Source organism: Aquarana catesbeiana, linkage group LG07 (assembly GCF_042186555.1).
Source record: "Aquarana catesbeiana isolate 2022-GZ linkage group LG07, ASM4218655v1, whole genome shotgun sequence".
Taxonomy (NCBI): domain Eukaryota; kingdom Metazoa; phylum Chordata; class Amphibia; order Anura; family Ranidae; genus Aquarana; species Aquarana catesbeiana.
The window spans coordinates 276,759,562-276,775,740 of NC_133330.1; the positions used below are offsets into that span (position 1 = coordinate 276,759,562).

At 40.7% G+C, this 16,179-nt stretch overlaps 1 protein-coding gene across 13 annotated transcripts in view; it reads right to left on the reverse strand.

Moving 5' to 3' along the window:
- The window catches only part of RASAL2 (RAS protein activator like 2), a 492,268-nt gene that overhangs the window by 19,023 nt on the left and 457,066 nt on the right, over positions 1-16,179 (reverse strand). For 8 of the 13 annotated variants that reach the window (XM_073593397.1, XM_073593389.1, XM_073593385.1 and 5 more), the window contains 5 exons: positions 15,886-16,030; positions 8,963-9,199; positions 7,764-7,965; positions 4,265-4,464; positions 954-1,812 (listed from right to left, as the gene is read on the reverse strand). In XM_073593397.1, coding sequence (XP_073449498.1) covers positions 954-1,812; positions 4,265-4,464; positions 7,764-7,965; positions 8,963-9,199; positions 15,886-16,030 — 1,643 coding nt within the window. The remainder of the gene's footprint in view (positions 1-953; positions 1,813-4,264; positions 4,465-7,763; positions 7,966-8,962; positions 9,200-15,885; positions 16,031-16,179) is intronic. The other 5 variants (XM_073593398.1, XM_073593390.1, XM_073593386.1 and 2 more) reach the window with 1 other exon arrangement.

Here is a 16,179-nt window from a genome sequence, read left to right on the forward strand (position 1 = left end):
TGCGGGGGCGCCAGAAATATTTCTGCACCCAGGTGTCTGTGACCCTAGGATCGGCCCTGAGCGGGAACCAATGGCTGCGCGTCTATCAATCTATCCAATCAAGAGCCGAGAACCCTGGGCAGAGGAAGAGCACGTCTCCGCCGTGAGAAATTCCAGGGCTCAAGTGAGCAAAACGGGGGGGGGCTGGGGGGCCGGTCACTAGAAGAAGTCTTTTCACCTTAATGCATAGGATGCATTAAGGTGAAAAAACACGAGTGTTTACAACTCCTTTAAGATGATAAAGCAAACTTTTATTACATTATCATGATGTATACAAGAAGATACGGGAGCAGTAAAAATTGAAAGCATAAAACTTAGGCAGCAATAAATAGTGACTATGATGAGTGCAACATTTTTTTTAGACCTTCTTCATGCCATAAGTTTAATAGAAAAATTACCAATAAAAAAAAAAAAAAAAAAAAAAAAAAAAAGATTTATAATACTGATCAGCCATACAGACAGACAACCTCACTGCCAGTAATAAACATATAAAAGTAGAAAAGAATAGAAGATAACAGCAGCAGTGTTCTGTGGCACCCTGCACAGAGAAAAGAGGAGCAAATCTGATGAATTCTTTACAGGGACAGGTTTGGTACCATTACAGAGATGGATTCACAATATTCTGTACAGAGTAGAAAGACATGTGTAGCAGCATTCTACATAGGAAAAGTGGAAATAATACAGCAGAATTCAAGAAATAGATTTCAATAAATATTTTTTTTTTTTTCAGGTCAAGACGTATTTGGTCAAACATGATTTAAGACTTAAAGACTAGCACACCAAAGGCAGCAATAAAAGTTAAATGAAGCATTTAGGAACATATGTCTCCATGTCACACTTAGTTTAACATTTTCAAATGACAATAATTATAGTCCAGCTTTTTTTTTGCTGGAACACAATACAAGACTGCTCACCTGCTGTGTTTGCTGGCGATGAACGGCTCGTAGCTTTGGTACAGGACTCTCGCGGGAAGAGGTTGATTGTTGTCTGGACCGGTTCCCATTCTGAACAGGCTCTGCTAGCAGTGTGGCAGAAATTCCAGACATGCTGCCCGTGCTACGTATCGAGGCACTGTGTGGCAAAGACTGGGGGGCCTTGGCTCGAGCACCCAGAGCTGCTTGGTCAGTCTTACGGATCTGGGCTTGCCCCGTGCTATTCTGACGTGGTAGTGCTATAGGAATGGGCCTTTCAGGCATGGTGTGCCGCCTGCTGAAGTCCTCACTATGCGTACTCCTTTTAGTGAAGTCTTCCATGCTGCTATTGCTGGGTCCACTAAGAATAAACTCCTCGCTGTTGCTCTGGCTCCGTGAGCTGGCAGTGCTTAGGTTTTCAAGGCTTGAGTCCACTGAAGCCTTGGGCATGGTGGGTGGAGGGTTATTAAGATGGTAAACAGGGTTTTGGAAAGACAGTGGCTGCAAGCTGTTCTGTTGACTCAAAGCTGGGTGTAAGGGTCTCCTGACTTGAGGAGCACTCTGTGGTGTGCTCTGGTTGTCTCGCAGTTGCTTTATGGTGGCTACATGTGCAATAGACAACTGGCTGCCAGTTAAACGCAAAGGTGGCTCCTGAACAACAGTGGAACGCTCATTGTGACTCACAGTAGAGTCCTGCAGGTCCATTAAGGACACACTACGTCCATTAGGAAGCACATTTTCTCTTTCATCTTTATCCGAGTAAGACATGCTTTGGGTAGAGGCCTGCTGGACAAGCAGTAGCGTTTTCCCCCTGAAATAGTCTTGGGGTTCGATGATTGGAGACTTCAGCTTAAGAAGGTCGCTACAAGATAAGAAAAATTGTGCATGGTCACTTTGCCAAGCTAGAAAACTAGCAGAAGGAAAAATCTACAATAATTTTAGATGGCTATATATAAAGGTTTGCTTTTTTTTTTTTTTTTTTTAACATAATAGGCTTACAAATTCCGGCATCTCAGAGATCAGTGCCTCGAAATCTGCAGGATAACTTTTCTATTGCTGGTTACGGCACAACAACTGCCTTTTAGAAGTGTATAACAAACAGGCTTCTTGCATTCAATAAAAAAGGGACATTCAAGGGAAAATCTACAGGTTATTTAGCTATTTGCATTGAAAAAAAAAAAAAAAAGAAAAAGAGGCAATTTGTCTTATAACTACCTAATTTATTCATGAGCAACCTGGAATAGTTTTTTTTCCTCCATAGCACAAAAAAATAAAAAAAGTACTGAAGGAATTTTAACCCTTCCCCGTATGCAATCTGATGAATGGTGTTGCTTTGCACAATGCCCTATACCAGTGATGGTGAACCTTGGCACCCCAGATGTTTTGAAACTACATTTCCCATGATGCTCGACTACACTGCAGAGTGCATGAGCATCATGGGAAATGTAGTTCCAAAACATCTGGGGTGCCAAGGTTCGCCACCACTGCACTATGCTGAGGGAGCACAAAAGATGACTGTTTGCATTGGTTTACTAATAATATTAATGTCAATTATAATATAATTTTCATTATAGTATAACGTTTTAAATATAATAAAAACTAATAAAAATGGTTATCTGCATCTGCCAGTAGAAAAAAACCAAAAAACCAAAAAAAAAAAAAAAAAAAAAGCTGAGCAGGGTCTTTTTAAATAAAAAAAAAAAACAAACAAAAAAAAAAACAGCGAAATTGTGCCAAACAAGTTACGCAAAATGCTGAGGCTGCCAAATTCGGTCCGGGCACCTAGGTTTTGCTGACTCTTAGTCACAAAAGGGTTAATAATCAAATGCTGTTGACATGTATTCAAATATACATTTAAGTGAACCTTGTATTTACTGGAAAATTATAAGTAAAGCTGTATTTTGATTAGAATCTTATTACTCAAAAGAAATCAATGCTGTTTTTGAGTTGTTTGCTTTTAACCTCTTCAATACTGGGCACTTTCACCTCCTTCCTGCCCAGGCCAATTTTCAGCGCTGTCGCACTTTGAATGACCATTGTGCAGTCATGTAATGCTGTACCCAAACAAAACTTTTACCATTTTTTGAGATTTCTTTTGGTGGTATTTATTATTTACCACTAGTTTGTTTATGGTTTGCTAAGCAAATGAACAAAATTTTGGAAAAAAGCTGTGTTATAAAATTTTGCAAGTAAGTAATTTTTCTCCCTCACTGATGTGCACTGATGAGGCAGCACTAATATGTAGCACTGATGGGTGGCACTGATACAGTATGCAGCCTTTATGAGCACTGATAGGTGGCACAAATAGGCACTGATTGTCATCACTGGTGGGCATCGCTGATGGGGCTGCACTGATAATCGCTGCACTGATTATCAGTGCAGATCCCCGTCAGGTGAACTGCTTATCGGTTCTCCTCTACTCACGCCTTGTCAGCGTGAATAGAGGAATGCTGTGATTGGACACAGCTGATCACATAATAAAAAGCCCGAGCGACACAACGCACTACTGATCGCCACGCTGCACGCCCCCGGGGGCGCAAACAAGCGGCTTGTTCTGAAGGACTTCATATCTGAAGGGCTGCTTTTTCTTCACTGATAAGTTATTTCTCTGACTCTTAAAAAGAAGACAAAAAAAGTTCCAAGAGGTTCTTTCCAGCTTAAGCTGCGCTCAAAAAACAAAAACTCATAATAAAAAAAAAAAACAAACAAAAAAAAACAGTAAAAAAGCATATGAGCAAAAAACTATTTAAAATGAGAAAAATTGTGACAGTCCAGGTGTTGGGTAATTTCTTATATTAGAAAACAGTTCATATCACTGAAGAAATGTTCCACTGTTCTCTAACTCATTCACTTGTGTACAATTTTCTACTTGAGTTATTGAGCTCTGTAAAAATGGTCTTTCATCAGTGGAGCTAGCATGAGTACAACTGTTACTGTCCAAAGAAAAATACGTCTGCTAGGTTGACCTATTTTTCAGTGTTCTCCTGCTTTACTGGAACTTTCCTGGCTTAGAGAATTGAAATAATGGGCAAATAAGCTTATTTTAGAATACTGTATTTTCGTTGAATGGAAAACAATGTATGGCCAATAACCATACAGGAAAAAATGGCTCTATGTCCTGGCTACCTAAAAAAACAGGCCTTCTTTGCCAATTGGTAAACCTAGCCCTGATTTGAAGAAATTTGTGCACACAAAGAGAACTGGTTATGCAACAGACTTAGCTCTAGATCAATAAAACAGAAACTTACATGTAGGATTTTGAAAAATCAGTTATTTAGTCTACATACTATAAATAAAAAATGAATTACACTTACTTGTCAGCAGGATCCTCAAAAATCTTCTGAAGTCCAGAAGAGAGGCTTCCACTTACATTTGGACTGGAGCTATGCTCGCTGAACCGTCGTAACTGCTGCTGGATGGGAGTTGGATTGGTCAGAGATTTGGTGATGTCAGCAAGGATGCGCGGCAATGGTCCCAGTTTTTCCACGGTGGCCTGTAGGAAGGAATTTTCACCCTGATTGGATAATATGCGTGGAAACATCCGCCAAAGTGATGGGGAAGGCCAGGTGGGGTTCGGAGGGCAAGTGTTTTTTTTTTTCATATGAGTGTGTGAGCGCATGGCATGAGCGTAGAGCCAAATTATCATTCACGATGTGACGGATGGAGGAAGGCGGGGTGCAGCCAGGCATCGGGGTAGGTAAAGGGGGAAGGGGGAAGGGGAGAAAAGGAAATAGAGAAGAAATTAGGATTGCTCAAAACCAGAAAGAAATTAATTCATGCTTAACATACCTAAAACTATGGCCATTCCAACTCAAAACAGACATGCAAAGCTATGTACTACAACAAAATGCAAAAAAAAAAAAAAAGAAGGAAAAGGACTGTGTGTGCATACAGACATTACACGGGTTAAAGGTTAAACACAGCAGCATGCGCACATTTTAGACAAAGGAGGGAGGACAGAAAGGTGAACAATGTTAATGGAAGGAACAGGGATCCAAGGAATCAGCCAGTTATTCTTTTTTGGTCTGTTAGAGACACCGTTGCCCGTGATCTATGAAGGCAGGACATGTGTAGACTTTATGTAAAACCAGGTGATCAGAAAAGGACACATCAACCAATGAGATAACGGGGGGGGTTCTAGACACCACAACATAGCTAGCGACAGTACCGCACACAGCACAAAAATAGATCACTTGTTGGAAAATCCAGTACTGTTCACTTTAACTATCAACTTACCAATGTTTGCTAAGGAAAAGAATCTGGTTAATACATGCTGGTAAATTCATATTTAACAGATTGTAGTATTATGGTGAAATAATTAATTGTACCAATTGTCTATAAACAGTTCAGTCCACACTAGCCAGATTTGCTAACATACATGAGGTGTCTCTGTCCAGGGTCTTTATGCCCTGGAAGGCATGTCTGGTCCTCAAGCGGAGGTGACACTACTACAGTGAAATTCACCATTTCACATGATAATGAACATTGAAAAATTTGTTCTGGTTTTACTTGTGAGGATCATGGAAACATGATTGGTGACAAATAGGTGGATTCTGTGACAAAGGGCATCATGTTCAAGTGAGCCAAGAGCTACATAATCCCTGGATATGGCTTCCCCTATTGTGTGTGGGAGATGGGTACAAAGAAAGTCATGAAATGCTGAAGTTACACCAAGGTTGACAGGAGTTATATGTACATAATGAATAATCAGGCTAATGTGGGCTAATAGTCTATGCAATAGCGTTTATTGAAAGGTCCCAAAAATTCTCCTCCCATTGTCCCCCTCCCTTTTTTTTGGTCTGCTCTCTCTCTTTTATCTCCTTTCCATACTGGGTTTCTTCCCGTTCTCACCCTTGTTCTTTCCCAATATGTGCAGTGCCATTAGACTTCTGTCATTTTTTCCAACCTAAGGCCTGTGCCGTAGGGTCGTACTCTGAGCACCTACTCTACAAAATAGACCTGTTTTTGGGTCATTCATTGATGTTCTGTGTATTTCTATGTTTTTCACCTGACCCCCCTGCGTGGGTGACCTGCTGATCTGCATCTTTTAATAAAAATTATTGTACCAGAAAGGTCCCACAAATTGCTAATGGTAACAGAAGGTAGAATTCCAAACTACCACCTTTTTAATACCCTGAAGCTTGCTAGCCAAGCCGGCCATACACTTAAATAGCTGAACGAAAGGAAAAAAAATTACAGTGCTCTTGGATTGAAGACTGCAGAGGTGGATTGTACAGAATTGGATACTAAACATCTTTGACTAATCTTTCATTTTTGTTTTCTTTTGGAAAATAAAAGTGCGTCAATTGAAATCAGTAATGTGCATGGAGGAATCTCGCCTGCTGGTTATTGTATTCTGACAGCCACCAACACCAGTGGTTGTCAGAATACCCAAACTGTGACTACATCCAAGAGTATGCAGTCACTGTCTGGCCAACAATTTTCCACCTGGCTTTCTCGGTTCTTGAAAATTTGTTGAGCCCAGTGGTGCTGAGACAGCCACTTACGGCTTGAAATTCTGCCAATTCAGCAGCCTTGTATGGGTGTCAGGATTCCATAAAACATATCCAATAAAAAAAAAAAAAAAAAACGAAATGGCCAATCTGTATTCTGCTACATATTTTTGGTAAGCATATATTGATTGGTTTGCAAAAAAGTTATAGCATCTACAAGCTATGGTATATATACTGGAATTTTTGTTTATTTATACTAGTAATGGCAGCGGTCAGCGGCTTAAAGAGAGATGGCGATATTGCGGCAGACAATCTGACACTTTGTGGGAACCAGTGATATTAAATACAGAGATCAATGCTGAAAATATACACTGTCACTATACTAATGACACTGGCTGGGAAGGGGTTAATCTAGGGTGATCAAAGGGTTAAATGTGTGCCTAACCAGTTTCTTTTTTAGTGTTTACTATGTGGTGCTTTTACTAAGGGATGTTCTGGATTTTATTTCCTGCTTTGCAGGGAAACAAAATCCAGCTCATCCCCACTAACAGAACAGAGTAGACCTTGTTTACATAGGCAGAGCTCTGTTCTGTCGTTCTCCTCACCAATCAGTGGGTGCTGGCGAACATCCATTGGTCGGCACCCACTGATCCGCTTCTGCTGTGATTAATCACAGCAGAAGCGGTGTGCATCCCCTACCTGGAAGTTCCAGATCACATACTAGGTACGTGATGTGGCGCAGGAGAGCCATTTTACTGCCGTATAACTGTGTTATGCAGTCAGCAAGTGGTTACATTGATTTGACACAGACAGAGAAGCCTACCATTATCATTTGGCTTTTTTAATCAGACATTATGAGACAAATAAGACAGCTGTCATTTGTGGCATCCAGAAAATGCTTTGGTCTGGCTTTGTCTAGTTTCAAGAAGTTATTACCTAGCCCAGAACATGAAACATGAGAGGACAGAAGCCAAAAGATCAGACAGCAACTAGCATTTCCAGAAGAAGAGGGTCAGGTATTTCTCTAGTGAAAGGCTTCTTTCTGCGACTGCAGCAGTTATGTACAACTGATTCTCTGCCATATGTAAGAAGCCAGAATATATTTCAACTTGCCAATAACCACACAAAACTGAAATATCACTTTTGGGTCTACTAGATTAAGTCAGACTGTATATAACGGTTTCTGGTATGAATCATGGGTGCCAAGTCAAGCCACCTTGTCATTAATTTTGTGCAGAAAAGATAAAAATCCCACTAACATGCTTTCATGACCTCCAGAGCTGTTTAGTAATAGTCCAGATTTTTCATACTTTTCATTAAAAAGGAGCCTAGAATTGGAATTGTCTTTGGAATGTGTTACCTTATCTAACTGCGACACCACTTCCCATAGGAGACAATGTAGGACAGAAAGTTCCCGGCCAAGGTCGATGTAGCCTTCAAAGCCTGGAGTGTTAGAGATAGTGTCTGGATTGGAGATCTCTTGCAGGAAGCGTTTCATTCCTCCCCACTCATGCTCCAAAAAGTCATTCATGAAAGCCATGTATTCTTCCTTATTACCAAATCTACATCAAAGGGCACAATAAACATAAGTTACTTCATAACAGAGAGATACAATTGTAATGTCTTTCATTGATGACACCTGATATAAAATGACACAGGGGCAAACATTGCACTGTATTGTCCCCAGTACAATGATGATGCTGGACTTTTAAGGGGGCACTGGCTTTTATTTTGTCTAGCTGGCTGTCCTGCCAGTTGAATCCCCATAACTTAGAGTGTCTTCATCTTTTGAATTTCAGTGATAGTGTGGTTTACCCACTCTCAGAATACACTAAAGCCTCACCCACATTGGATCATGGAATCAAGGAATCAAGGAATGGAATCATGTGACCAGAGCCTGCAGTCAGGCCCAGAAGAATGAAAAGATGAGCAGTTATATTCATTAGGAATTTATACAAAAATAGAAAAAATGTGCTTTGCTCAACCAGGTCAAGAAACAGGTTTACTTTAATCCAGCACTACTCCACAAAAGATACTGTCATTTCCTTTGATCTCCCGCCACTACTTTCAGCACCAGGAACAGAAGGAAATATTTGGTACTTCCAGGTATAAGGAGCATGCAAATCACTGCATGTGAGAGCATGGGAACAATCCGGCATGGTCACATGGAGAGTGCATAAGCCCTAATTAAGCTACAACACCAGTGACTTACAGTTTACATGGGAACTTCCTTTGCACCTGGGAGCTGACGATAGAGCAGTGCAGTGAAAAGGGACAGAAGTATAGTCTGTTGGGGAGGGATACCTTAAAGTGAACCTGTTGCACCTTACTACCCTACAATGTTTTTTTTTGGATAGAATTTGCACTTCACTAACGGGTGTGGTTGTATGAAGATGCTCTTTAATTCCAAATGTATCTCAACCTTTCACATATGTATGTAACTATGCATAATTATCTCCACAGCATATTTAGAAATGAATTGCTTGTTTACAGATCCTCACTAGAGGTCAATAATATTGATTAGCAAATGCTTAATAAAGTATCATTATAACCACTTACTTGGCAAAGTTGGCCAGATTCTGAATCACCTTTGCAATTAGAGTCAGAGTCCTGGAGGTGCGATCATCAGGGTATTCCTGCATGAGGCCAAATAGACTAGGAGACATGATCGATGGACACAGGAATCGGAGGAAGAGGGAGGCACTGATCAGTCTCTCACTGATATCCTGCTTCCCCCGGTTAATACACTGCTGTTTCCAAGAAGCAAACACCTCCTTCAGCTCCCGGGGGAAAACACTAACAGAATGCAAAGAGAGGTCAGTCAGTTATATTTCTCTGCTACTGTCCAGCTATACAAATCCACCGCACAACAAATATTTACATTTTTTGTGAGGGGTGAATAGTATGCCCTGCTACTTACTGTATACAACTCTAAACCAAAATGGAGGGTTACATTTTTGGTAGATACTGGAGGGTGAAACAACTTAAAAACTGATTTATGGTGTGGATATCTGTGCTGAATTCCCTGGCCTGTACACTAGCAGTTAGCAGCCAAAGGAAACACCTAAATGTGAGAGGGAACATCCAAAACTTCAAGGTAGGCCAGAACAGATCTAGGGATTGAGGCTGGGAGATCATTAGGGCCTCCAGGATGACCAATCTCATTGCACTTAACCCATAACTCAAATATCATTTTTTTTTTTTAGTGTCTCTGTATTAAGTCACAACTAAAGACAGATAAGCAGTTTTGGAAACAGGCCTTTACTTACCTCAATGCCTTTTTTTTCCTCTCTACCAGGCACCCCGATCAAGAAAACCTGATCTAAGGTCCCTAACTCACATTCATACATATACATACTAGGGCTAATTAACCTACCAGCATGTCTTTGGAGTGTGGGCGGAAAACCCACGCAGGCACAGGGAGATCATGCAAACTCCAGGCAGGTGATGCTACCAGGCGGAAGTGCTAACCACTTGGCCATTGTGCTGACCCCCTCACCTTTACAGGTACATCGTCTTAAAAAAGTATTAATACCCCTTCAAATTTTCCACATTTTGTCATGTTACAACCAAAAACGTAAAATGTATTTTATTGGGATTTTATGTGATAAACCAACACAAAGTGGCACATAATTGTGAAGTGGAAGGAAAATGATAAATGGTTGTCAACATTTTTTACAACTAAATATCTGAAAAGTGTTGTGTGCATTTGTATTCACCCCCCTTTGCTCTAATACCCCTAACTACAAACTAGTGGAACCAATTGCCTTCAGAAGTCACCTACTTAGTAAAAAGAGTCCACCTTTGTGTAATTTAATCTCCATATAAATACAGCTCTTCTGTGAAGCCCTCAGAGGTTTGTCAAGTCAGGGATAAAGTTGTGGAGAAGTTTAAAGCAGGGTTAGGTCATAAAAAAAATATCTCAAGCTTTGAACTTCTCACGGAGCACTGTTCAATCCATCATCTGAAAAACGAAAAGAATATTGCACAATTGCAAACCTACCAAGACATGGCCGTCCACCTAAACTGACAGGCCAGGCAAAAACAGCATTAATCAGAGAAGCAGCCAAGAGGCCCATGGAAGCTCTGGAGGAGCTGCCAAGATCCACAGCTCAGGTGGAAGAATCTGTCCATAAAAAATTTTGAAAATAATTTATCATTTTCCTTCCACTTTTTCCACAACTATGTGCCACTTTGTGTTGGTCTATCACATAAAATCCCAATAAAGTACAATTGCGTTTTTGATTGTAACATGACAAAATGTGGAAAATTTCAAGGGGTATGAATACTTTTTCAAGGCATTGTACTGAACATTTACCCGATCATAGGTTGAAGAAAAAAAACGTGACTTTAAATGTACCTTACAAAGTACAAATAAATATGGGTTTTAATTACTCCAAAAATATATATAACATATTCCAGATACTGTATTTGTAATCAACATTTAGTCCGTTAAGTATCAATGCAATGCCATATTGTGAAACGCATTGATGACAACGTGGATGTGGATTACATATATATAATGTGGATTACATATATCTGGAATATAGTATGATGTATTTTAAAGACGTGAAGGTGTTTTTTTTTTTTTTTTACAGAATACGTTATTAAAAACCCCTTCCCGCCGACCGTACGCAGATGTGCGTACTCGGCTTTCAGGGGTTATACGGGATGATGCCCGTAGCTGCAGGCATCATCCCGGTACAGTTGTTTCGAGCCAGCGATCGGCTATCCGTATATAACAACCGATGCGGCTAAAAGCCGCTCGGCTGTTATACCGGAGGAGCGCTCTTACCGGCCTCCCATGCGATCGGGAGGCCCGGTGTCCAATCGGCTGCCTCCAGCGGCTGGGGGTGGGCTGGAACGAAGCCATGAATGGCTTAGCTCCAGCCTTTTAATTGTAAACGCAGAAGCGACGTCATGACGTCACTTACCGTTTACTCGGCTGCCAATGGCACCAAATTTAAAAAAATATACAGTAGTCAGAATCGCCGTTTTCGGCGATCTGAATACTTTGAAGTGCAGAGGAGGGATCGGGGGTCTTTTAGACCCCCGATCCCTCCATAAAGAGTACCTGTCACCACCTATTACTGTCACAAGGGATGTTTACATTCCTTGTGACAGCAATAAAAGTAAAAAAAAAAAACTTTTTTTTTTTAAAACACAATTTATAAGCATAAAAATAAATAAAAAATATGTATTTTTTAAAGCACCCCCGTCCCCGCAGCGAAGAAAACGCATACGGAAGTCGCGCCCGCATATGTAAACGGTGTTCAAATCACACATGTGAGGTATCGCCGCGATCGTCACAGCGAGAGCAATAATTCTAGCCCTAGACCTCCTCTGTAACTCTAACCTGATAACCGTAAAAAAAATTTAAAGCGTCGCCTATAGAAATTCAAAGCTACCATAGTTTGTCGCCATTCCACGACATGTTTGGTATCTATTTACTCGGGGTAACATCATCTTTCACATTATATAAAAAAATTGGGGTAACTTTACTGTTTGGATTTTTTAAAATTCATGAAAGTGTCCCTTTTCCAATCTCCATTTTATTCTCTAGATTCTCTGCTAAAAATATATATATATATAATGTTTGGGGGTTCTAAGTAATTTTCTAGCAAAAAATATGGATTTTAACTTGTAAACACCAAATTTCAAAAATAGGCTTAGTCATGAAAGGGTTAATCCCAAGGGAAATACTTTTAAATCAATAAATAAAATGTGTTTTTATTTGTACATTTCTTCTGTGAGGTATGTTTAAAGTTCCATCCCTTTCTTCTCCCTATGATGGGCTAAATGTTTGGTATATATGATTTAGGGATGGTACCCATAATAGTTTTTATACTTAAACAAGCTAAGAACCCACCTTTTGGTATATGAGTACTTTTATGTACTGGTTATCCTATAACCCTCTCCCCTACCTCTTACAATTTAGAGATTGGTCCCTGAGCGGCCAACTGCCAAGCCTGTATGCTGTCCAATGGGAGCTAGTCATGTGCAGTGATCACATTTTTGGAAAGTTAGGTGCTGTATACAATAGGTACTGCAAAGGAATTCTGGGGGGCTAGTGTCATTGAAGAGCAAGAAAAATGTAGTGCAGCCCTACTTTTCCAAACAGTGATAGAATACAGAGGGAGAAATCTGGAGAAGCTGCGCATAGTAACCAATCTGCTTCTAGCTTCAGCTTGAGTTCAACTTTAAAGGAAAAAAGCTAGAAGCCGATTGGTAGCCGTGTAGAGTTGTTCCAGAATTTGGCTGCTTCTTAGTAAATATCCTCCGAGAGTCTCTTTAAAGCTCAATACAAATACTTAGCTATATTACTACAGAAAATTCTCCTACTGGAATATATTTTTGCGTTTGAATTTCTAGAAGTAACAAAATGACACAATTACATTTCCATACAAGAACCCTCGCCCCGAGCAATTTAAGCACGGTTTGATCTGATGTTGATTACTCGCTGATTAACAAATTAGTCTAATAACAGCCCTTTGCATCTTCAACCCATATTTATCTCTTATTATCAATCTGTATTTTATATGGTTACTAATACAGTTTATTTTGTTCAGTAATTACACCACAATTTCTGATCCAACTGCTAATCATAAGAAAAAAAAAATACTTTTGCTCATGTTTAACACTTTTTCTTTTAAATGCAAGGGTATGGCATAACATAGGATGTCGGACTGCATTTGTGTGGCACTCATACCAAGAATTGGAGAAGTAAACATTTCATACAAGGGGGCTTTGTGTGCTGAAAACAGATCAGTTCATTGTGCGGTAAAACAAAGATCACATTCAGGCTGACATAAAAAACATTGACACCATCATAATATGGTACTATGACAATGTGACTTGGCCTGGCAAACTGTCAAAACAACATTTCTTCCAGTAGCCCGTTATGTCCTTCACATCCTCAATCTGTGCTACTTCAGCTGCCGTGGAGCGGTTACTCTGCATTTTTAAAAAGAACTGTGTGTAGTACACATTAAAAATCCCCCATACACATTTATAAGCCACAAAAGTAGCATCTATTGCCCTTTTTCAATCTGATTGTTTTCTAGTACATAAAAATAACTTGGCCACTTTAAATTAAAAATAAAAGAGCAAAGGACCTGAGCAGTCACAGTTTACAGCAGGAGTAGGCAACCTGGGGCCTTCCAGCTGTTGTGGAACTACATTTCCCATGAGGCATTGTAAGGCTGGCAGTTACAATTACTCCCAGAGGCATGATGGGACTTGTAGTTCTGCAACAACTGGAGGGCTCCAGGTTTCCTACCCCTGGTTTACAGGGACAGTCATCTGCAGTGCTTATCGCAAATTGGGGTGAAGCCTCAAAATGTGTCAGCCCAACATACAGAAGCTTGTCTTTGAGAGCAGAGAAGGTTTCCAGCACCCTCTAGTTACTGCTTACCCCTGCTGGTAGCCATGTAGTGTGTATCTACTATTTCTTCTCTTGTACATTTCAGTGTCACAACATTTTAAAGTAGAAGTCTACCCTAAAACTAAAATCCCTGAATCTACAGACTTGGACGATGTAACACTAACCTATCAAACCCTGTAAAGAAGAAATCGGTATACATACCTTTTTCTGCATCCGCTCCAATCGGATCCCACGCCGAGCTGACAGCCGCGGCTTCGCTGTGTGGGCGGGTGCAGAGGACACGTCAGACAACGGAAGACTCATAGTAAGTCTATAGGTGACGTCACTCCTTATTCATTTCACAGCCGTTGTTGGCTGTGTCCTCTGCAGAGCTTCCGTCGGTGGAGATCAGGTCAGATCGGCTTCAGAAAAGGTATGTATAATGATTTCTTCTTTACATGGCTAGATAGGTTAGTCTTAGAATGTGGATGTCTGTATGCAGGGATTTTAGTTTTAGAGTGGACTTACACTTTAAAGTAAAACTGACCTTAAAGTAAAAGTAAAAAGACAAATGTCTAAATACATGCATACAGCATGCCAACATAAGCAGTGTGGCACAGGTGAGCTCATCATAAGGCCTCATGTACACTGCTGCTGGTAAACGGACGTTTAGGAGCAGTTGGGCATTTTTTTCAGCTGCCCCTGAACTCTCCTCTATGTTATCTTATCAGTACCTGTACACAGGGGCGTTTACAGTCGTTTCTAGGCAGTTGAGTTTAGAAGCATTTTTTGGAATGGAAAAAAATGTGTTCAGACGGATGTTCAGAGACACTTGAAACACCAGATGCCTATAAGCCTGTAAATGCTGCTAAACGCGGTAACTCGCGTTTAGCAGTGCTTAGTTTAGACGCTTTTCATTTTAAGAAAAAGAAAAAAATTATTTTTTTACAAACGCTTCTAGACGCAAACGCAGGTAAACAGACACTTTTAGACGCTGGTTTGTAGCCGTCAAGTTAAATCATTGAGAGGTTAAGCAACGTCCCGTGTACATGAAGCCTAAGTGTGATGCTTCTTCTTTTGCTGTGCAGTCACAGAGTGTGTGTGTGTGTGTGTGTGTGTGTGTGTGTGTGTGTGTGTGTGTGTGTGTGGGGGGGGGGGGGGTTGGAGAGGCCTGTGAGTGAAAGTGAAACTGCAGCAAAGATCTGGTCCCCTTCTCCTTCAAAACAGGGTAGTCTTGTGTGACCGAACTTCATAAATCTCAGGACTGGATGGACAGAAATAAAACTCCTTTTGCAGGTAAAACCAATATAAACCATCTGAGCGCCTTAGCAGTTTGCCTGTCCAGCTTTAAATAAATTAATGTCTGGAACACAATTTGTGATTGTTTATTACAACTTTCACAATAGTTGCGTACTTTGCAGCAAGTATCTTATAGACTGTCGGACCGTTCAGGTACGCCTGTCAGTTTTGACGGTGGACCTGAACAGGCACTCCATGCTAGTCGATGTCCGCTGACATCCGACCCGGTCCGATCCGCTAAAAGCAGACAGATGCCCCTACGTTCACATCCGTCGCTGGCGGATCGGGTGACATCTGATGAAAACGGACATGCTGTCCGTTTTTGTCCGATCTCTCCATAGGCAGCAGCGGCACTGGACAAGCCCCTCCCCGCACAGTGAGCAGAGAGGGACCTGTCATCCGCTCAGCGGAGATCAATGGAGAGATATCCCAACTGAGCCGGCGGACAGAGGAGGACTCTGAGGCAGCGGATCCGTCTCGTGGCAATGATGCCTAATTGACTTATATGCCAAATGATCATTTGTACAGATAAAATGTCTCAAAAATAATTGCTGGCATAGATTGAAATGATTTTCTGTTTGTTACATAGTGATTTTAGTGTACCAATAATGAAGCAATGTAACTTGCATTTCTTAAACACTACTGGAATATACAAAGAATATTTGCTGAATTTTCCTTAATTGGCCAATCTACAGTCAGCCTTAAAAAAGCACTAGATTGCCCTTAAAACAATTTCAATAGATCATGTTTGGCAAGACACATCTCCGATTTGTAACAAAGCTGTGAAATGCCTTATTCTGCAGAGCAAAGACTTACTCACCAGTAAGAATTAATGATTTTACAGAAAGCCAGCTCACAGCACATCTTTAAGTTACTCTGATGCTCGGAAAGTTCGCTAGATGAACATTTACCGGGATCAACCTCACAGTTTTCGTCTGACTCATACAGGGCTTTGATAAACTCCCCTGGAGGAAAACAAAGATTGAAAAGCTCAGTGAGATATAAAAGGAGGAACACGAGAAGAAAGCTCTCTACGTAGAAAGCAGTAATATTCCAAAGCAGATGAGAAGTTTCATAAAAGGTTAAGATGCAATAGAGGAATATTTACATGAAT